Below are 24076 nucleotides of genomic sequence, written 5' to 3'. Positions count from 1 at the left end.
GTACACAAAATTAAACAGCAAATTAAGCATTTCACTCTGAGTGAACTTCACTCTGAGTCTGAATCCTGATTAGATGCATTTTCAGTTAATTCTGCTCCATTTTGAACTTTAATGCTGTTTCATTCAACAGTTACAAAGCCAATATGAATAAAAAGAAGATAAAGGCTTTCTATTTTGTTTGTACATACAGTACTTGAATTTAAGAAGTTATACTTCAACATCCTATATAACTCCAACATCCTATATAACTCCAGAAACACAACTTACAGCATCGATTTGCTCTAGAGAAATTTTTCCAGTGTTCTTTTGGATGCTGTAATCTGGGCCAACATAAGAATGGCTGAAAAACAAAGCAAACATCATTTAAAGCAGTTCCAAAATATTTTTAAGTTTACAAATTTAGAAAGAAAATAATTTATCAGTTGTGGGCTGCGAATATTTCATATCAGGCAAAAACACGAAACCAAGTAACTAGGACTCAAAAAGCCAACATTAGAGCAAATACAGCAAAGAAACCCTCTCTCCCTTTATCAGAAAGGAGAAGTGAGGGGTCATACAGGAATACACAGAATAAAGTGTAGCACTTGGTATTGTAATTTAGCAAAATGTGGTTTTTTCTGGAGTTAAACTCTGCATGCCTTCAAAAGACTTAAGATATGATCCTTTTAAATTAGTTACAAAATCCCTCTTGGACAAAGAAATTTGTGCTGACCCACACTTTACAACCTGCTTTTTGGACCAATAATCTGTATCCAAAGTCCCTGTTTACTTTATTGCCTGTAATACTGTACTGTCAACTTTTGAGTTTGGTTGGGTTCTGGTGTAAGCATTTCCCCAGGCCTGTTCTGCAGCCCTGCATATATCTTCATTCAAGAAGTCTCAATATTTAAAAGTAAAAGCTGGGCATTAGATGCTTGTATTTGATTTGAAATTACTTGGGTGACAATGTCTGTGTGACTGTCTCTGCTGTAGTGTAGGGTTACCTGAACTTAGCTCAGCTTTCAAAGGTAGCTTCTTTGCCGTATGAGTGAAAGATGAGACAGCACATGTAAATAAATTCCTGTGCTACTCTGGCTAGGACTTAAACTGTATTGATATGTCAGTAATGCAGGAAAGGCCATCCCAGACTTACTGTTACTCTTCAGTTTTTGAGTTTTTAATTTTTCCCCAGAGTAGTTTCTCCTTCAAACAGTTGTAGGTTGCTACCTGAAGCTTCTTTTTCACCAGACTAAACTAAGTCAACTCAGCTTCTCCCTACAGTTCACGTATAGACCCAGTCCTACAGCAGGATGATGGGATTACATACAACGGGTTTTGTCCATCTGAAATTACTCCTGCTGAGTATTTTAAACAGTAGAGCGTTAACAAGCCTGTACACTCCATAAAAAGCAGGAGTTGCACAAGTGTTCTTCTCACACATTTAGATATTAAGTTTCCATCTCTATTAAATTGTTAGTTTCAGCAAGTTAAATCTCTTTTAGCCTAGTGTGAGCATGTGAAATCCCTAAACACAATCTTGCATCAAATACTTTAACATTATTACTAAAAATGTTTTCTTTTTTTTTGGTCCAGTACAAATGGTACTAGAAAGCACCAACGAAACAGAATAGAATAAAAAGAGTACTAAGTAACAGAAAAAATACATATTTAGTCTAAAACTAGTTGCAAAATACATTTCCTTTAAAAAAAATAATGGGCATGGGTTAAAATATCTATGAAGACATAATCCACAGTAAAATCACCTTTTCAGAGGACTAGCTAATTTGTAAGTCACAAGCAAACATGAATAGATGCCAAAGCATGTGTGGGGCATTAACAACTAAACAATGCTCTGTAACCATCAATTGTAAGACCTTTTCATTAATTTCTAAGCTTTTGCTTCCCTGACAGAGGTCTATTGACGTATGCCAAAAGTAAAATACTGCTCTACATATTCAGATAATGAAGGTAGAAGAAAGTCTACAACTAGCTAATATTCTCCTTTCTCAAGAGCAAGATGAAGCAAAAGGAATCACAGATTCACAGAAATAAATAACAAAGATGACGTATTTGGTCACCTGTCTGTTCACTGCCAGAGGCTGCTTTTCAAATTGCAAGATCTGATATATTTTGTTCATTTTAAAAAACTTCCAAAAAAGGCAACTTGGAAGCATTTGTATAATTTTTTCAGTTGGTGACAAACCAGAAACAGTCCCTCAATTTTCACAAAAGCAAATGGAAGTGATTTACCAGTTGTATAACATACATACCCAAGGTAACATAAGAATGTACAAGAAATACCAGTTAGCATAAATGTGGGGTACAGTATCCCTGTTAAAGTAGCTTTTTTGGGAACCTTTCCTTTTTCCATATTTAAAAAAAAGCACAGACAGGACTGATTACTGTGAGATACTCAAGGACTGTTCCACTTACATAGATGCAGAGTATATATCAAAAGAAATTTTCAATTTCTTAGTGATTACTCCTAGAGAGCACAGTTTATGAAAAGCTAACTTAATTGCTCTTGATCTTCAAATGGAGAAAGGTATACCACTGAGCTGCATTTTTTACAGTCCCAGTAAGATGTAGGGTAATAAAATCATGGAATGTTATTGGCATTCAGAAGTATCCCCAGCTATGTAACAGTAACAATAACACTGCAATCCTTGTTTTCATTCCTTGCTCTTGAACAAAGTTTAATCGTATGTAAATAAGCAGAGATACCATGAAAGCTATTTTTTCTATTCTGATTTACACTAAAAACAACAAAACATAAAACTCTTCCTATAGAATAAAAATTATGAGATTTTTAAAAATCAAAATAAAATGTCAGGTTTTGGGAACAGATAGCTCAAGCAGTACAGCACCATAGAAAATAAGGAGCATGATCTAGCAAACTAGATCTGCATCCCAATTCCCCATGCAGTACTGCCATGACAGAGCCTCAACACTTCCATTTTTAATTAACCCAACATCATTTCAATGATCTTAATGCTAAGCTGTATGTGTTCAAAAACAGCATTCATTACTGACATCCAATATTTAAGTAAATTTCTATCCTTAAAGACATTAAAAATTCGACAAAAATAAACACCTGAGCAACCTGATCTAACCAGATCTGCATTAAGCATGGGCTAGATTAAATCATCTCAAGAGGTTCACTTCAAGTTAAATTATTCCACGATTCTAAACCAGCTCGCTCTAATTGTACGGACCTTGTCCTTTTGCATACTACCATAGTAGGAAAAGTCTCCCATATAAAGTGATAAAAAGCAATCATGTATGTAAGAAAGAGACCTATGCTTAGCCTTTCCTAAAAATAAAGTAGAAAGCTTACATACATATATATACACACGCACACACATATATATCTGCACACACACACTCATACTACTAAGAGGGAGGCATATTACTTATTCTAATGGTTCACACTTTCAGCAATCTACTTAGGTCCATTAAAAAAACAAATTAGTACTCCATTCATCAATGACAGCAAAATCTCCCAAAAAGAGCAGAGAGCATAGAATATTTGCAACAAGGAAGGCCCATGCTCTGAGCACTGTAATTTGGAATCTGTTTTGTTCATAAAGAAGCTTAATAACCTTGCACTTGCTATTGAAAAAAAAACTTTATAAAAGCTACAACTATTTTTTGTTACTTAGAAGCAACACTAGTTCCATAAATTATGTTCCACGTCATTTACAAAGGGAATTAAGTTGAAGGGTTACTTTTGGGGTTTTTTTCCCCAGTCAAAGCCAATCACACAGGTGAGGTCTGTAAAAAACCTGTACCTAAGGCATTCTACCAAAACAATTACTTTAATCTGCATGAAGGAACACACTCATGCTTTCACTTCATACTACCTGAGATGACTAAGCAGAGGTTGAAGTCTCTCATCAGACTGTATGGAAGGTAGTGATCGTGCTGTCAGCTGGAAGAAAAAAGGAGTACAATCAATAAAATATTAGCTTAAAAAACTTGGTAACACAAGGCAGGATTATGTTAGAAGTCACACTGTGTTGTTACAACTTTATACAACATTGGGTAAGACGTAATTTCTCCTATTGAAAATAATGAAGCACAGCCTTCCAGAATCTGAAGCTAGCAGAAATATTCACAAGTTAACAAAGAGTGAAAAATAATTTTTCTAAAATTACAATGCTATTAGAATTAAATAGCAAGACTTCATTGAAAGTGGTGTATGTTTTCCAAACGTATTTGAACTAGAAGTCATATTGTGCCTAGACAGCCTTCTACAAGTGTAAATATAATACATGAAGCCACATTATACATAATTTACACAGTATCTAGCACCATGGGACTTATATAAACATGCCTCTGTGTACAGTTTTTTTTAAATGGGCATAACCTGTTTTGAGATTTGGTTGTTTTAAAATAAACACTTTTTTTTTTCTTATAACTCATATGACTAGTTAAAACATTCAATTTTTCTGCATAAATAAACCTAGCAATCTATAGATCAACAAATACATGTCACACTATTGTGGAATACTAATTAACTGGTGTATTAACTAAAATAATTGGAAAAATATATGTATTAAATTTGCTTAGTATCTGTATATAAGGTAGCTACCCTTCACCTATAAAAGCTACAAACATAGCACTGTTGATCATTCTGACATACATCTAACAAAATATTGAACATAACATGCATTTCATGATTCTGTGGCTGTATTTTGAAAACTAACTATGAACAAATTAGAAATTTTGAGATATTTCACACTGTATAAATAAGCATCAAGTACTTAAGTATTTTACAAGTAACTCAAAAATAAAATGCATTAAAAATATGTAATTCCTGAAAGACCCCCCCATTCATTACAACCATTCCATAACCTTTGCTGCTAGGCAGAAGTCGGACTAGAATCAAATTTGAAACTTGCACCTCAAGCTTGCAATACCATGCCCCAGCTAAATGAGAGGAGGTTCGAAGCAGCTGTCTGCCAAGGGAAGTTGAAGCTACTGAACACAGGGACAGCAGCAAAGGAGGAAGGGGCCATTTCTGCTGCTGAGGGAGCCCTGGACTGCAGCAATCACTGTCTCACAACGTGGCTCTTCTCAGTCCCAGGTAACCCAAATGTACTCATCCAATCTGACTGCTGCAGGAAAGGTTAACCTGGCACTCTCAGCAACCCATTCATCTTCCTTTTAAAAAAGGCAGCTATGTCAGCAATAAAGCATGATCCACATTCCCTTGTTTTATGGAGCTAGATTGAGATGCATATGATATACTAGAACGTCAGTAAACCCTGCATTTACTCAGAAGGTTTTTTTTAATTAAAAAAAACCCTCATTTTCCTACCACTGAGTTTTAAAGGCCGATATAAGGATTGTTCTATATTCATGTCCCCTATAAAGTAACCCTCTAATTTTGTTTTTAACACAACCAGAAAATCAGAAACTAATTCTGAAAAGAACGTGGAAGCCTTCTAAACACCAAGTTACTCCACAAGTTATCAGAACAAAGACTGAATCACCCAAAATACCATCTCCTTCTTTTTCCATTAATTACTTAAGAGATACAGAAAACAGTATTTGTGTGCACACTCAAATACAGATACAATTTTACATAACACAAGCATACGGTATTTTTCTCTATGCAGTACTTGAAATATTGCATTTAAGCAGAAAAAAACAATGCATTTATGACAGGACGTTTATGAAAGTCTGACTGGACAGTGATGTAAGCAGCAAAAAAAAAAAAAAGTAACATTCAAAACCTGAAAAAGTATCAACATTATTATCAAAGTTATATATACAATAAAGTACGTTTCTGTGTAAACACTATCAATTAACAGAAACACTGGTTTAAAACTCATTTAGGAGACTTGTAGTAATTGAGGCAGAACCAAGACCTAGTGATCTTTAACGAAGATTTTACTTGACATCGCAATGAAAGAATATGGAAGAGGTGGTCTGTGCTGGCTCTTTCAGGATCCACCATTAAAGGGCAGAAAAACATAATCCCTTGAAGTCAAAGGAGAATCCACATGGCCAATATTTTTCTGAATCTGCAAATCTTAGGAGCAAAATGACTCCCCATTTTCCTCTATTATGTTGCCTGGACAAGGTAATGTTCTCTACACACCATAGTGTTGTGAAAATAAGATCTAACACTTTTCAAATCTTAGAACAAACACTTTGTCCAGTTATTTCAAATGTTTATTTTCTGGAAGATGCGGAATCCTCGTAACACTGCTCTTTTCTATCTAACACCCAGGATAGCTTTCCTTAAACATAGTTGAGGAGACCTCATCAAAATATTTGAACAACTTTAATTGAAAGAGCACATTTTCCTTCAGCTTGCCTGGATTATAAAAATAAAAGGTAGCATTTTCAAGTATAAAGTTTCTCCTTATAACCTTATGTTTTTTCTAACAGAGCCAGAGTGTAAATAAAAGCAGCTTTTACAAAGGTCATGGTAAATTAACACTAGTGTTTTTAAACAGCTAAGAATTTTAGGAGCTTTTTCAACAGCATTTTTCTAGAAGATGATCCCTATCACACATTCCAAATTGAGATTTTGAAGACTTTTTTCAACCACTCTGAAATAAAATTTAGACAAATTCCTGCAAGCACAGCCTTGCCTTCACCTCTATATGGTACTCAACATAAAAATCATCATACCAGGGAAAAAAAGGCAAAAACATGACATTTGATATTTTAGATATATGAAAGATATCAAAATGTTGTCAAATAAAGAGCATAGCTCCAAACTTTAATCATGTTGAAGCAGTTCAATTTACAGAGAACATAAAACACTGCTGACTTAAGATAATTCAAGTCCTGAGGCCTGGATCATCAGAGGAGGGGGCAGAGTGAGCAGCAGACAAGGACACACAGACAGAGCTAAACTGAGATGGTGACCTTATAACCTCAAGTTCAGCAATAAGACTGAGGGGTAATTTTTCCAGAGCTCCCATTGCTCAAGACCTGGCTGGACATCAGTCTGCTGCTGGCAAGCATTGCTTGTGGGGTTTTTTGTTTTGGTTTCCTTTCTCGTGTAATAAACTGTTTTTACCTCATTTCACTCCTCTCACTGGTCACAAGACTGAAGAGATCAGTGTCTGCCCCTCGACTTCCTCTCACGAGGATGCTGAGGACCGCAATGAGGTCTCCCCTCAGTCTCCTCTTCTCCAGGCTGAACAGACCAAGTGACCTCAGCCACTCCTCATATGGCTTCCCCTCAAGGCCCTTCACCATCCTTGTGGCCTCCTTTGGACACTTTCTAACAGTACTTAATATCTGTCTTATATTGTGGCACCTAAAACTGCACACAATATTCAAGGTGAGGCTGCCCCAGTGCAGAGCAGAGCAGGACAATCCCCTCCCTTGCCCAGCTGGCGATGCTGTGCCTGATGTCCCCCAGGACAGGGTTGGCCCTCCTGGCTGCCAGAGCACTGCTGACTCATATTTGTCTTTCCATCATCCAGGACCCCCAAGTCCCTTTGCACAGCGCTGCTCTCCAGCCTCTCATTCCCCAGTCTGTGCACACAACTAAGGCTACCCAATCCCAGGTGCAGAATCTGTCGCTTTCCCTTGTTAAACTTCATATGGTTGGTGATTGCCCAGCCCTCTAATTTGTCAAGGTCTCTCTGCAGGGCCGGTTCACAACTTACTGCCTGACCTATCTGTGCCCAAAAAAATGCACTATAGTCTATTTGTTCCCATTAAATGCATCACTCAGTTGAGTATGAGCCCTCACAGTAGCAAAGTGCAAGAGGGAAAGAAGGTAAAAGCTAAATGGAAACAAAGATATGAGTAAAATATGACATCATGGTAGCACCTGCAACACCTCTAAAGGAATGGTATACAATTAAAAATTATCTTTTGTGGAATGAAATAAAGTTACTTTCTGCTCTGCTAATCCAACACCACTTCAGGTAAAGTGCCTTTTTCTTGAGCTTTTTGAAAGAGATAGGTATACATATATATATAGAGAGAGAGAGAGAGAGAGAGAGCTATCTATACATAGATATCTATGTATATATATATAGATCTATATCTCGCTAAAGGTTATATATATATAACCTTTAGCGATAGCTATTTAACATTAAAAGACACAACACTTGTTCCCACTAACTCATTAAACTTTATTTAAAGATCTGTTTGGCCAGCATTTTAAGACGTTTTCTAAATGTAACCAATCTAACAGAATATCAAATCTTATGTAACCAAACCATACGTATTTTTTTTTTAATTGACAACACTGTAGCTATGGCATATCTGAGAGTCAGAATTACAGATCCCAGCTTTCCCCCTCCACTGGGAATAACTGAGAAACAAGAGAAGACAGTAAGACACTTTACCTTAATTCTGAATTTTTTTCCATAACCCTAGTTTATCTAGATTAGGTTTTTCCATAAGCTAGTTTATCTGTGGCAATCTGTTTACCCGTTGCTTTTCCTATCCCAGATTGTTCCCCACTGTTCCTTGCCCCTAGCCCTGGCCACTCCCTCGGGCTCTCCCTATTGGTTCCTGTACCCCAACTCCGCCCATGTACCGCCCCTGCGATCTGACAAAACCCCCCTGCGCCCGGATCACCAGGTCTCTCTGCCTCTGGGGATCGCTGGGACGAGATGTAGCTATTACTAGATCCTCTTAAACTCTTATGGAGAGACCCTTCTCGCCTCCTTCATCATCACTGGTTGTAAAGCTGACGGCTGCCGGAGCAAAACCGCAGAATTGTCCGAAATGGACTACGGGAGGGTGACAATGGTCGCACTGCCCTAAGCAGCTCCGCTGAGCTCTCAGGGAAAGCTGCAGCTTGCTAAACTAAACCTAGCATTACAACAGCTATCCTTCTGGAGTATCCGTTTGATCAAAAAAAAAACCAATCTTCAGGAGATGCTACAAAAGCCTTTGGGAAGCTTTCCTCTCCTCATTTTAAGATATGGAACAGGTTTAAAATAATGCTGTAGAAAGATTTTAGTTCTACTCAGTAAAGATTGTATCATAATAATCACTATATTGTTATAGATACACTACACACATCAGAGTACTCTTTACATATTTATAAGATCAACATAGAATCATAGGGTGGTTTGGGTTGGAAGGGACCATAAAGCTCATCTAGTTCCAAACCCTCTGTCATGGGCAGTGACACCTTCCAGTAAACCAGAGCCCCATCCAGCCTGGTCTTGAACATGAACTGCGCAAATATCCAGCAAGATTATGATAAATAACAGGCCTTTAAGTCTCAGTTCCACTTACATAGAGTCCAACTATAATTGTTTCTCAAAACATTTAACCAAGGCCATGCTTTTATATAAAAAGGGGAACTCTACTATACAATGACATTTCACACACAAATCACTCACATAAAGTCTCTTTCCTGCAGCAATCTGCTTTCAGCCACAAAAAGTAGTTTTCGTGTACATTTTATTAAGCCTAAATAGAGGAAGTAATAGTCACAAAAGACTCCTTAATGCATTTCTCTCTGATTAGAAGCATTGTTCATGAAAAGAAGCTCTAAAACTTTAAAACAACTTCATTTTCAACGAAACCTGAATTTTAGCTGGCTATTCTCTAAAATGCAGTTTTAAAGGATATGAATTCTCCAGTAAGGCATTTTAATGCACCAGGCACCAAGACATTTGCTTTAGATTAAATTTCAGATACAATGTCTAGAAAGGTTTTGTACTTCTGAGAAAGCCTTAATATTACTTTGGTTTGCCTTTATTTATTTTTTTAAAAGACATTTCAGAATGATATTACATGGTTTATGTGCTTTTGCACAAAGAAGTTATGAGATGCAGATACTGCCAGAACCCAAGAATTCAAGTTAATTACATTCCAGAGAAACACCTTCAGCATCCAACTAAGTTGCAGGCTGTCTCATACCAACAAAAACCGATTGATTGTGAAACATCAGCTATAGTGCTAATGTTGTTACAAAATGTCACAATGCAAATGTTATGCAGCTGGGGAACCTGAAATAAGAAAGCAGTGTTTGCATGCCAGTATGCTGCTGTACCTAGACAGTTGACATTTTAACACTGATCAATTTTATTTTGAAAAAAGCTGGAGTTCAACCTTTCACAGCATCTTACATATCTCAAGCATTGTATAAAATTAATAAGTAATTTTTGCCAAGGCTTCTTCAGTTATTAAAAGTTATTTCAGCAGCACTTACACTGAAATATGCTCAATAAAAACTACACCAAAAAATTAATGTTACATCTATTCCACAACAATTGTTAACACACAACCTATATAACAGCAAATAACATTCTTCAAAACTAACAAAACTATGCAAAAAATGCTTTTGACATTATCAAACCTTTTTTTAAATGGATCAATATAATTTAATACATCAAGCATTCTGATTATTTCCATCTAGTACCACCAAATTTATGGACTTGATGCCTTTTCCTGGTCTTAAAATCAAGAGGCATACACGGTTAGAAGGGGAAAAGGGATTTTACCTTGGTATTTATTCTTAAGGATCCTTAGGTGTACACGTCCAGGTCATATGCATCGAGATGTACCCCACCGAGTCTTTCCCTGTGTCTCTGTGTCTCTCCTCTCATGTCTATCCTAATCCTCCCCCAACATTGGGTATAACATTATAGGCTTTACTAATTAGCATATCTATCAAAGATTCCCCAATGAGAGGCTCAAGTGAACCCCCCTCCCCAAGGAACCTTCCCCTGGATGGTTTATCTTGGTTTACAGAATGTGTTCTGGAGAGGACCTTGGGGTCTGGGGCACACTGATCCCTAGCTACGAAGCTTCTAAAATGTTTAGTCTCTTAGCTTAACAAACAAGTCCAAGAATGTAGGCAAAAAGCACTAGGAATACAGAAGCTGTAAAAAGGTATAACAGGGGTATAACAGAGGTATAAAAGAAAAGGCAAAAATCTTCATGGCATCAGACTAAAGGAAATAAATAATACAGACTAGCATTACTGGGCTTCCAGTATAAATGTAACAATTCTGACATTTCTCAAGCACAGGAAAAAATTTCACTCTTGAATCTGTAGTGGATGGTATAAGTGTCAATATAAGGCTGAAGATGGTTTTGTGGGTTTGCTTTTGTTTTGTTGTTTAACTACGTAAAACTCCCCACCAACTCCTCTCTCACACACACACACACACACACACCCCCCCCCCTTCACAGTAACACAAACCAGCCAAAAGAAAATCACACAGAACACAAAGTGGCCTTTTATGTTTAAGGAAAGCAAATCAAAGGCAGCAACTAACTTATTTAAAAAACAAACAAAAAAAGGAATTAAAGTTATATTATTAGCACTGTCATTTTCTTTTCGGACTCTAAAAGGCAGGGCACAATAGTTATCAATGTTGCTTAGATGCTGTATCTGAAAATTTAAAACCTATATACTAGTATAATTAAATATAAATTATGTTGTAAGATATATATTCTAAATTATAAATATTACATATACAATGTCTTCTTTCATTTTGCCAGTTAAGTCAAGCTACCAAAGGAAAAATTTTCCATAAAAGAAGAAAGAAATTAAGAGTTATGAAAAGTGTCCTTGCTTGTCCTAGATATTTACCTAATACTTTAAGAACTCCGAAGAAACCAAACTCCACTAATTTCAGCTCAGCATTTGTCAAATGCACTCAGAATAATAATTAATGTTTTCCTGAGGCACTTGCTTCTGAAAGTAATTGATTTCTTTTTTCTATTTGGAAATGTCTAGGCTTTCATATTCACACTGAGGTATAAATAACATCTGGATTGGAGTCTCATACTTAGTCTTTAAAGCAAAATTTTTCAATAATTAAACCTTGTTTAATTGCTAAGCAAACTGTTGCTGGGTTTTGCAGCATTATTACTTGTGCATATAATAATTTCACTTGCATGTGAGGGTGACAGCATGTAAATGAACTCATCTCTTGTACTTTTTTGCATACTAAAATAAAGCTGAAGTTGACAGTTATGAAGATGCTCATTAGATATTTTCCCCCAAAAATAAGTTATTGATTCCATTTTTCTTACAATAGTGTATAGTGTGTTTCAGGCTTTAATTATATGTAGATTGAAGCAGACATTTAAGAAGCTACCTTGTCAGCAAAATCCAAATCTTCTGTTAAATAGTATTGCTTCCCATAGTTGTAAAGGTTCTTCAGTGATTTTATCAACTGTTTCACCACTGACTTGGCCTTTACAGAGAGCCTTGTCAACTTTTCATTTAGTCCTCAGTCCTTTTTATCAACTTCCAGATACCTAGTAATTTTCAAACCAAACAAACAGTGTACTGGAACACTTGCCTTCGCAGCAAGCATGGAAAATGAAATCGCTTCTTTTATTCCACTTTATTTCACTATGAACTTCTGATTCATGCAAACAGTTCTTCATCTCTTCATTACTCCTTACTATTCTTTGGCTGCATGCAGATCTTCTGTTTCTTTCTCTAGCATTATTTATGAACACAAATTTGTTGCTTTTCCAGTCCTTCTCCCAGAGACTAAATGGTGATTCCATTACTCCAAAGTAACCTGGAATGTGTTCCTCAGTTCAGCTATACAGTGATGCCTTAATTAACTTGCATCCATGGAGCATTACTGAAGTGGGAGAAGGTAACTCAGACAGCAGTGATTTCCCCAAGGTCTTAATGTTATGATTTTAAAGTTTCACACGCACATCCCGCACCTCGCTCTTCATTTGTGAGAAGGAAATTAAGAAAGCCAAAATCTCCTCATAAAATCTCTTCTTGGTAGAAGCTACTAGTCAATATCACACAAGAAGCAATTGGATAGAACGTATGAAAGATTATTATTTAAAGACCCTCAAAGTCACGGTCACAAACCATGGTAGGTGTTTCCCAACACAAACTTCATCAGTCTAGCATTGTGTTCCAAAACTGCTTTAAGAACAACCACACTACCAGAAGTTCTCTGATGATGAAGACTATATAGTCAAAAAAAGAAGAAGCAACTCTCTATATACCCATCCAATACACTTGATGAAAAGCTCATTTTACATAGTCATCATTACTACTACAGGGCTTCATCAATGTCGGCCATCATAAAAACCTTCAGTTAAAAACTGCTATGTATTTTATCTTTACAAACCCTATTACTAAAGCCCTATCCACTACAGGAAACAAATGTCTGCTACTGTATAAAAATCAGTTACTATAAATCAGTTTTATTACAGAACTTCAGAAGAGATATTTAAATTTTAGTAGTAATAGGATTTTACTACCGGGAATTGATTATCTGTCCAGTTCTGGGCTCCCCAGTACAATAGAGATGGACACACCAGAGGAAGACCAGCATAGGGCCAAGAAGATGAAGGGACTGGAGCATCTGTTATGAGGAAAGACTGGGAGAGTTGGGACTGTTCAGCATGGAGGCAGAAAGGCTCTGGAGGATTCTACCAATGAAGGGAGGGTGGAAAGAGAACAGAGCCAGGGTCTTTCCATGGGTGACCAGTGACAGGACCAGATGAAACATGGACAACAGACTGAAATGCAGGAGATCCCATCTGAACATCAAGGAACACTGTATTATGTACTGTGTATTTGGTTTTCAACAACTGTGATTCACAATGTGGCCGAGGTTTGAAAGCACCTCTGAATGTCATCTAGAGCTGTTTGACCAGGACTGCCCAGGCAGGTTTTGAATATCTCCAAGGATGGAGACTCTGCAATCTCCCTGGGTAATCTGCTGAAAATCAAATACAAAATACATAATACAGCCCATAAAACAGTACCAAGTATTTCTGAACTACTAGCCTTCCTGTTGTGCATACAAGAGCTTCCATTCTCTAACCAGCCTCCGAAGTCCACATTTTCATCTGCAATGTAGGGAAATTTTAAAAACTACTCGTGATTATTCTGACAAGTTCTAACAAGATTGTCAAGTCCTTTTTCAGGAGGATGAAATGAAGGGAGGTTTTTTGGAAACAAGATCATTTTACTCTCAGATATCTTTCAGGGAAAAATTATTAACAAAACATCTTAAAACCACTTGTTCTTAGGGACTAAGATTACTTACTGAAGTCAACACTAATCAAGGCTGTGTTCTTATTCAGCCCTTAAACACTAAGATAGAGACACTAACATCTAAGGAAAAAGGATACTATTGCAAACCATTTTTCTGTGTTTAACGACCTTCTCAAATCTCCATATAGTTACTTTTTTCCCTTGACAAATTTACCATACAATTTCAAATAAGTTTAAATAACCCTTAGGAATTCCATACCTGATCTTTCGTAACAAACAACATAGAAAACATTTTATTACGACAGCCTGGATGACAGCAATCTCTTACTTCCAAAACTCAGAAGGCAGCATTTGAATTTCAATTGTTTTATTCTCTCAGTATGTGGTACTGCTTGAAACTAATCGTTTGTTGCTAAAACTTAGAAAAATATCCATCTTTTAAAAGTAAAAAGGTATTTGGAATACTTCTGCTCAGTTGTGCATATTTTACAATATTCATTAACTTTTTTTAAGAAGCAAAATCAAATCTTGCCAGCCTTTAAACCCCAGTTTCCCATATGTTCAAGTATCAGTGATTACATTCTTATCTTTAGTGAGTAGAGCTAAAAACATGACAGGCACTCAAATTCCATACTGTTAAAACCCAGCATTAATCTGAGCCTACTTATCATCATTTTCCAACATTTTACTTCATCTCAACTCTCCGCTGCCAGTAACAGCAATGACACTTCCCAAACACGAGTAAGAGTTAATGTTTAAATATTTTCTTTCCAAAACAGAAAAGGACATTCAATTAAGGAGAACTACTAGCAACTCCAACAACATGCAGTGCTCTGATTTCCTTAAAATGTTCTTTCTTTTAAATGTTGATTACTTGTATTTACAATTATTACAAATATTTTACTTCTGAATAAACAAATACACTCTGACATAAGAACACTTCCCCCAGGAGTAAATTTCATGAAGCAGAAAACCAGGCCTTCAAAAAAAGCCACTTATTTATAAAACATAAATTTTGCTGCCTTAGAACTTAACCATGTAAGTGGGACCTCCATTTGACCCATATTAAGGCCTGTGGCTCAGTGCCTTTCAGAGCAAAGTGCACACAGCAAGCTGCTGAAGTGAAGCTTGAAGCTGGTGGCTTCAAGGCCCAGGGATGTTCTTCTTCCCAGCCCCTGGCAGCCAGACTGCTGCCAGCCCCTGACCCCAGCCAGGCTGACCATGTATTCCTCACACACACACACTGTACAGATGCTGCTGGCCACCTCAAGAACTCCACAAACACAAAAATAGGCACCACATGCACACAAACAGCACATGCACAGACAAACCACACAATATGGGCTGCGTTGTTCACATGTGTTGGCTGATTTCAGGCATATAAGCCTCTCATAGCTGGCCACAAACTGTGGTCTCCTCAGAGGCTGCCTCTCGAGCCTTCACTCTCCCTCTGGACATCTTGGACACCAGACACTCCAGCACCAACTCCCAAACCCTCTGCTCTCTCCAGTATCTTGCCCCCAGACCTACGGGCTCTGGCTCTCAGCCTTCTGAAACTACTCACCAGCTCCATGGGATTGAAGGTTGCTAGCACTACACGCACAGAAAACAGAGAACAAGCTCAACCAGGAAAATAATTAGGAATAATGTTTAATACAGATTTTTTTATTAAGCTATTACTGCAGTGATAAGACACTGAGCAGAAGCCTAATTATCATAGATTTCTTTCATTCCCTTTTCCTGCCATTGGCTCTTCTGCTAGATGATCCATAACCACTTATACACAATCCCACAAGTCTCCTCAAATATCCCATAATAAGTTTGCTCTTTTCCATGACACACATCAGAGTCTTGTTTCCCGCAAGGCTTTGAGCTGCTTCCTCAATGGTCCATCAACAAATAAGCTGAGGTTAGAGTGATCCTACTATCTACACTCATCTTTAAGTGTTAGAATTAATAATTTTTGCCCATCTTAGGCAATCTTACCACACTTAATAGAGAGATAAAACCTGTAAGACACTAAGTCCTAATAAATTTCACAGTAAAATATTGGGTGAGAGACATAATCATCTCTCGGAAATCAAAACACTACAAAGAACAGTAGAGACTCTACAAGGAAAACGTGTTATGTCAATTATAAGAGAATTTTCAGTTTGTATTCAAACACCAAAATAATCACAGGAAACCAGCCCCCTGCTCAACTAGCAACATAACTGAAAAGATAAGCAGACAAATAGATAACAATTAACTACTTACTGAGGTGTATGGACTAGTTTTCAAGAACAGATTTCAAGAATGGGATATTAGCAATAGTACTAGAACCATATCTCTCATGGTTCTCAATAAGCCTGTATTTTTTTTCTGACTACTGGTCATCTGGAAGGATCTCTGGAAGCTGCTCCTATTAGCTAATACATCTGACTTACTGTGAGATGACTAATGAAATAATGAGACCCTGAATAAATGAATATACATAACTGCAGCACAAGAGTTGAAAAAGACTATGGAACCATAGCAACCAAAAGTACAGGATTAAAAGATGTAAGTTGTGTGAAGCCAGATGAATGTGTAAAGGAATAACCAACCCAAATAAATGGTAAATCAGGTACTGCAACTGCATTTCAGAAGATAAGGTAGGCTACTTTATAATAATGTCTTCAAATACAGGAGGTACTAAAAAAGAGTTTTTATGAAGAATGTACTCTCCAAGCATTAGTATTTGAACAAATCTGGTATTCATTTTCTGAAGCAAGAACAACATATTGTTAGGCAAAACCTGTTAGCAAATATCCTTTGTAGCCTCGTATCATTCTAACATTCTTCAAACCACAGTTTATGATCCATTGGGAGCCATGAAAATATACAATGGTATTGGCCAAGCGTCTGGCAACAGACAGCAGAAGTTTGGTTTCTCCTAAGTTACAGCAGTTCAGCACCCTCGGGGCGGAGAAATAGAGGATGTAATTACTACTGGCAGAGGATCAGAGGCTGTAATCAGTAGTTCAAGTATTTATATTAGCCAAGGAACTCTTGCTGCTAGCATCAAATCTGTTTCACCATGGCTGCTGAGTAATTATAAAGCCCTAAAGGATCTCTAAGCTGCTCACAACTACTTGCAGCATTCTTTCATAACAGAAAATAACCTGTGTAGAGGAAGGTAACCTAAAAAGCTACTTTCTACATAGCTCAGCAAAGCCATTGTTAAATACAGTACAAAAATAAGATCAATATACAATTAAAACTTAGAAGTTACTAGATCCAAATACATATCATATCAGTCACGTTCAAGTAGTTTATCAACACAGCAACAGCAAATAAAAATTAAAAAATCACTTGCTAATGACAGCTTACTAATTCTTTTGCAGATTGGTTTGGCATAACCCTTGGACACCAAAACGGCTCCAAAGCCCTCACTAAACTGTGACCAGGTGAAACTGAGTGACACTTTTTTATATATATACATTCAATACTTATTGAAATAGTGCTCACAAGTCCTACTAAGCATACTCCCTACAGCAGTCAACATATCACATCATCCCTATGACCATAAAAACACAGATTCCAAACCTACACAGTTTTTTAATTTTGCTTTTTATGACATTTTCTCTCATTGTTACTGAAAATCATGTGGAAGCCCACTGTCCATTTTGTATAAGAAAATTAGCTTCTTCTCACACTAACACATGACTTCAGCATGACTAAGCCTGTACAGAATACTCAAGCAGGAGAAAAATTATCTGGGGCAATAAGGTTACCGAGGTTGGGAAAATCGTATTGTTTTCATCTATGTGCAAGAGATAATGGAAAGGGTTAGGAAAAAGCAGAAAACAGTTTCCACAAAATGCCAGAGCAATTACAGTCACCCCTCAGCCTATATAGAACATTGTTTTAGAAAGCAAAGTTAAAGGAGAAATTATTTGTCTAAAATACTACCTCTTCTCTTTAAGGCCAACTCACTAAGTCAAAATAGAAGAACACATGCAACAAAACATCTTTATTTTCCTTTATTCAAACTTTCTGTCCCTAATGCCTTCAACAAGTGACAGAAACAACTGTGTATTGTCCAAGTGTATCGCTCAGAAAATAAGACTTTTGACTACATTTGTCCAGCTCTAGCTCTTCCGATGATACCAGTATACACTGCTAAAATGAGGAAAGCACAGATGACTGGTGTAAGCTTGTCCAAAAGACAACATCTGCCTCCTTCTGATGGTTTAGGTATGGGCAGGACAAAAACAAGAAGAATGGATGAACTCATAAGAGTTTTACTTTCTTGCAACACTTGGGCCAAAATGCAGAACAATGACAGCACCTCAGGTATCAACAGCAGGTTGGCTTTAGATACAGAGAAGGTCAAAAAGACAACATCACCAAGGAGGCCACTGACAGCTTATGCCAAGTGTCTAAATTAGAATGCAACAAATAAATAAAAAATAATAGTCCTGAATGAGGTGACTAACCCATGAACATTCAACACTGCAAAAGACTGACCCCAAGAGGGAACCACTATGCATAGAAGCCAAGCCACCAAGCGAAGACCTGACCCTTGCTGGGAGTGCCCTGTTCAGCATCCATGGCACCGGTCACAGCTTGACAGGAGAGTTGTTTGATGTGACTCACTTTTCGTCACAGAATGTGAGAGCTGGTCATAGAAGCATTTGGTGGGTAGACTTTAGCTAAGGGCCAAACTCCCACCCAGCCATTGGCATACTCCCCCTCCTCAACAGGAAGTTGGGAGAAAATAGATCTACAAGTCCATGGATCACTTATCAATTCCCATTATGGGCAAAAGAGACTCAACCTAGGGAAAAGTTAATGTACTGACAATTAAAATAGATCTGGATGGTGGGAAACAAAGACAAAAAACCAAAACACAACCTTGCTTTGACGCTCCTCTTCTTCCCAGGCTCAGTTTCACTCCTGTATTCCCAATTTCATTACCCAGCCCTATCAAGTGGTATAGGTGGAATGGAAAATTAAGAGAGTAAATCAAAAACAGTGTGCATTGTTTTAAGAGATTGCAATGTTCTTAACCATATGCTCAAAAAGACATACTAAATTGTCATGCAGGTTTTCAATTGTACTTTTTGTTTTTATTAGCCAATTGATTTATCTTTTGCTATATTTTTCAATGAAATAATCTATATAAAAACAAAAAGTACAGAAAACTTACTACCAGTGAAGCAGTATTAAAGATAATCAGCTCTTTTGTAACATCCAGCAAGAGGTTGTTTTCTGCCAAGTAAGGCCAAATACCTCTTCTTTTCAGAAAGAGCCACTTCAACTCTGTCTCTGACATCCATTGCCACTTCAGTTGCTCTTCACTGAATATCATATCTGTAAAGTGCTCCAGATGAAGAAGGCAATGTGTGCATGAACCATATAATTTTGTTTGCCTGAGTCTGAAACTTGGATAAAGACAAGGATAACAATTTCCACCAAACCAGTCCCCCTTTATCTACAGCACAAAGTGATACTGTACAGAAGCACTTGCCTTGCTCTTGAGGTGACAATTGCTAGCGCACTTTTGAACAGTGTCAAGCTAACATGGGTCAGATCAACATTTTTCAAGAATATCACCACTATGGAAATACCACTGGATAGTAAGATATGCCAGCCTTGCACCAAAGAAGCATCGAAGAGAGCAAAAGAGATCAGAGAGATCAAAAGCAACACACAAGGAAAGTCACAGAATTCCATCAGGGCTTCTGGGCAGAAACAGGTGATAGAACACAAGTTGTACAAGCTGAACAGTCATGTCTAGGTGCAACAAAATTTAAAATAAAAACCAAGACAGTCTCCATAAAACATCATTTCTTAACTCAAATATTACATTTCAAAACCTAAAAACATCTCTAGTTCTTTTTGAAAAACACAGCAAAGATGTTTGAAATAGCATGCTTCATTTCTGCATATAACCAAATACTCAGAAACAAGATTCTGTCAATTCCCATATGTGTTTTCAATAAAAATCCAACTGTTTTTCACGCAGTGCTAATGGTTAACCAAGTACACAAACAAACCCACCAAAAAAACAACCAACAACATTTGTGGGGAATGCTGCATAACCAGATCATAAGAGTTGATTAAACTATATTTTCAATTCAACACAGTACACAAGTATATATACCACTGCTATTCTGACTGAAACTTCACAAACAAGGCTTAAAATTGCAAGTCCAGGAAAAACACAGAAAAGAATTTTTATCATGAAGGTATCACCAACCGGCTTAGGATTTATAAAGTCAGATCTCTACTACTCAGGAAGTACCATGCCTCTTATTACTTTTATTATTTTGAGAAAGACCATTGCAAACTGCAGAAGGAAACATTTTTACAGGAGGAAAACAGCAAAACTGAGCTACATAGGAATCACTGCTTACAGACAAACTATGTCAGAAAATGTGTCAAATATTTTTCAAAGCTATTTTATTGCTTTATCTTGCTGCAAGAGCAGACAACTGCAGAAGAATTCCAAACTGATACATTTTTTTACTCAAGGCTCTACTTCTTCACTGGTTTACCAGCTAGAACATTGACAGTAACAGGGTTTCAGATTGCTCCTAATGTGTGAGACAACCTAAATTTATACTGTCATTTAAATAGGTAGATGTGAGCTGAAGTAGAAGCACACCTGAACTATGTTTGCACTATATTTAAGTTCACATGCAGAAAAGCCACGATATGTAGAATGATTTTCAGAATATACTTGCCTCCACTTGTGCTAAACACACAGAGCTTTCACTAGAGATACCACCACAAATCCTAAGGATAAAAGCATTATGTTAACACGGTACTCTGCCTCTGTACTTTCATCTACTTCTCAGAGTTATCAGTCATAGCTTGGCGTAACACAGATATGGTGTGGAAGGTAATAGAGCCACGTCACTAATTCTGTTATCTCTGCAGTGAGCTGCACAGTTACCACCTAGCATAACTATTTTTTAAGGCTATGGCTTTACAAAGAGTAACATTGTTTGTTTATTTACTTTTATTGTAGCCTATAGTAGAATTGTGGTTTGGTTTTTTTAAGCTTGCTGCAGAATTGGATTTGTTGCCAGGCAGGGAACTCACAATTCAACATAAGCTAGATCTGACAATGACGAGAATTCAACTAGAACACAAATCTGGGAGGAATAAGATTGTAAGATGCTACATCCTCTCCTTGAAAAGTTTTAGACATAACCTTGAGATATTAGCTAAAACCTGAACCACATCTTTTCTACAAGGAACCTGACACACAATTTCATAGCAGTGCTGACAAGAATAAAAATCTGGGACTGAACCCCTGTGTTACTGTACCTCCAGAGTACCAGCAATAGGCTGTGCTCTTCTTACAGTATCAAATGCAGGACAATACTCTAAATATCCAGCTGGAATGGATGTGATTCCAGAATGGAATCTACAGAGATCCAATACACAATATTTGCAAGAAAAAAATCAAACACACACAGAGATCTTATACTAGAATACTGATGAATATAACCACATCAGGGCAAAAAACAAAGCTCTAAACACAGGATGACTCTTACAGCTAGCTGTCCACTGATGACGATGCATCTGCAGTATTTCAGGTTATAGAGGACTTGAGGGGAAATGCTCAAGTAATGACCTCAAAAAGCTGAAAAGACAGGCAAACAGAAACAGTTTTCAAACCAAATGAGTAGCCAGTTAATTAGTAACAGTTTTCTGGTTTTTTGGCAAATCCAAATAGCATTATTTTCCAAAATCAGCATAGTTGGTAAAAAAACATTCAGAGAGAAAGAATCCCTCATCTTTTAAAGATGATAAAAAGCTTTTGACATAGATTATTTAAAAAGGAACATATGCCCATTTAGTAAGAATACAATGACATCAGGAAGAAAATTAAGACACTAAGGAAAGAAAAAAAGAACAAGGAATTGACCATAGAAATCAATGGTAAGCAGTCTCAACAATAATTAAAAAGAAAAAGGTAATTGCTCTTTTATGGTCAGATACTTAGTTGATGCTAAATCTTATGGAATGAAGTGTAACGACTGAAAGATTAACCTGTATAGTGTTAACATCATGGACAAAACGAAATATTACCTAAGACACTGAAAATTTTGAATGCAGCAGATGTTAAAGATGGAGCTACAGATCACAAATACACAGAAGCCTACTAACTATGAATGACATGCAGATTCCCAGTGAATGACAGGAGTATTCTGCTAAAGACATCAACAGAATTTTTAAGTGTTGATTATTTCTTAACTTTTGCTTATTAATTCATGCTGACAGATACAGGTAAATTAATCACAGAAGCAAAAATTAATGACATTTTGTGAAATGCTTATTTGCATATGGTGCATACCAAGGGAATAAAACCAACCTCATTTACATACATTCTGCACTAGTCCGAACACAACACAAGTTGCTTCAGCATCAAGAGCTGAACCCCACGTCCCGTGTCCTCCACAGAGGACGTCGCTATCCATAGCGGACGTCGCTATCCACAGCGGAGGCTGCGGGATCGCGCTCCCCGCGCTCCCGTTGGGCGCTCCCGCCGCGCCCTCCGCCGGCCGCGCCCGGGAGGTGCAGCCACAGCCTCGCCCCACGGAGCTCCCGGGCACGGCCGCCCCGCAGGAAAAACGCTCCGGCAGCTGCAGCCTAAGCCAGCTAGGCGCAGGGGCAGGCTCCCAGAGCTCACCGCATCACCCGTGTGCTGGCCAGAACTAAAACTGCCACCATAGCTTATAAACAGAGTCAGCTCACAAAACACGAAACTGATAAAGCCACTCCAAGCTCCACACTCGGTGGGCAAAGCGTCCAACTTACATCCACATGATGTAAGTTGTGGAACTGCAGCAGCCTGGAGAGAAAATTCATACAAAGCATTTGATTTTAAGTATTTAGTCTGAGCTTGCTTTCCTGAAAGTTTCCTTGAATTCGAGCCCAGCACAGAAAACAAAGCATTCACAGAGCTCACTTTAAGAGCTGAATAAAGACTTCAGGAGACAAAAAAATCTAACTTGAAAACTGGCAGAATTACCCAACAGTATTTTGAAATTCCCACACTTTGCCTTTTGAATCCTGCAAATATAGGAAACTTTTGAGTCCAATTATGCAGTCACTGAAATACAACTGATATAGCAATTTCCAAGTAATATTAAAAGTGCATAGTTTAATTATGTTTGCTAAGTGACAGGACACAGTAAACAAAAAAAGGAGTATTACATATTGACTTTCCAAATTTCCAAAAGTAAACAGAAATCAATTAGATCTTAAGTATTTTAGCTTCTAAGAGTAATGCCACAAATTAAAGACAAATGCAAGTTTGAGAGCAATTCTAACCTTCACGTTTTTCTCTCATCTTTACTGATAAATTTCCAGACATTTACGCTTTATAAAGATTATTTAAGGAAGCAAAGAACTACCTAGTAGTCAAAAAGGATTGAGTAAGAGATCTACCAAGAAATGTCCTCTCATGCAAGTCTGTGAAACTTGATGGGATGTACCTTAGGGTACTGAGAGCTGAAGTTATGAACCCACTCTCCACCATTGCTGGAAGGCCACTCTAATCAGGAGAGGCTCCTGATGACTTAAAGGCAAGTCCTCCATTCATCTTCTGATGGAACAATAAGGATGAGTGGGGAACTGGGAGGCCAGATAGTCTCACTTCAGACCCTGGGAAAGTCACAGAGCTTAGTATTCTTGAAATGCAGTTAATAATTCATTTGTTTTTAACCACCCTGGCTGCCTTCTGTGACAAAAACAAGTAGATCTGTGGGTAAGGAACAGTGGATGTCATTTGCCTTGGCTTTGACAAGACTTTTGATACAGGCTCCCTGTATCTACGTTGTAACTTTATAGTCCAGGTTAAGTTAAATGGCTAAAAAGCTGTTGGACGGTTGTAGTGATGCTCACCAGATCACTGCTCACTGTATAAAGCAAGTAGCTAAGGATTCCATTTACAGTAAACCTCACTAATCCAAGCCTGGACTGTGCTACTCTGTGTGTGTAGCCTGGGTTTCAGGCCCGTGTTGTGCTACCCATATTCCTTGGCTGCAGGAGAAATTTACGTGACTAATTGTAATTGAAATTCACCAAGCACAACTGAGAAGTCCTGTACCTACGACAAAATGGTACAGGATGATGGCCAACTCACTGGAGAACAGCTCTTCTGGAAAAGAG

At 37.5% G+C, this 24076-nt stretch overlaps 1 protein-coding gene across 1 annotated transcript in view; it reads right to left on the bottom strand.

Moving 5' to 3' along the window:
• Window positions 1-24076, bottom strand: part of PRIM2 (DNA primase subunit 2) — a 96598-nt gene that overhangs the window by 34787 nt on the left and 37735 nt on the right. Inside the window, exons 7-8 of the mRNA XM_032104696.1 lie at window positions 3843-3910; window positions 268-340 (exon numbers count right to left, since the gene is read on the bottom strand). Coding sequence (XP_031960587.1) covers window positions 268-340; window positions 3843-3910 — 141 coding nt within the window. The remainder of the gene's footprint in view (window positions 1-267; window positions 341-3842; window positions 3911-24076) is intronic.

This window comes from Corvus moneduloides, chromosome 3 (assembly GCF_009650955.1).
Source record: "Corvus moneduloides isolate bCorMon1 chromosome 3, bCorMon1.pri, whole genome shotgun sequence".
NCBI lineage: Eukaryota > Metazoa > Chordata > Aves > Passeriformes > Corvidae > Corvus > Corvus moneduloides.
Note: the sequence above shows the minus strand (reverse complement) of the source record. Positions and strands in the feature narration are given on the sequence as shown.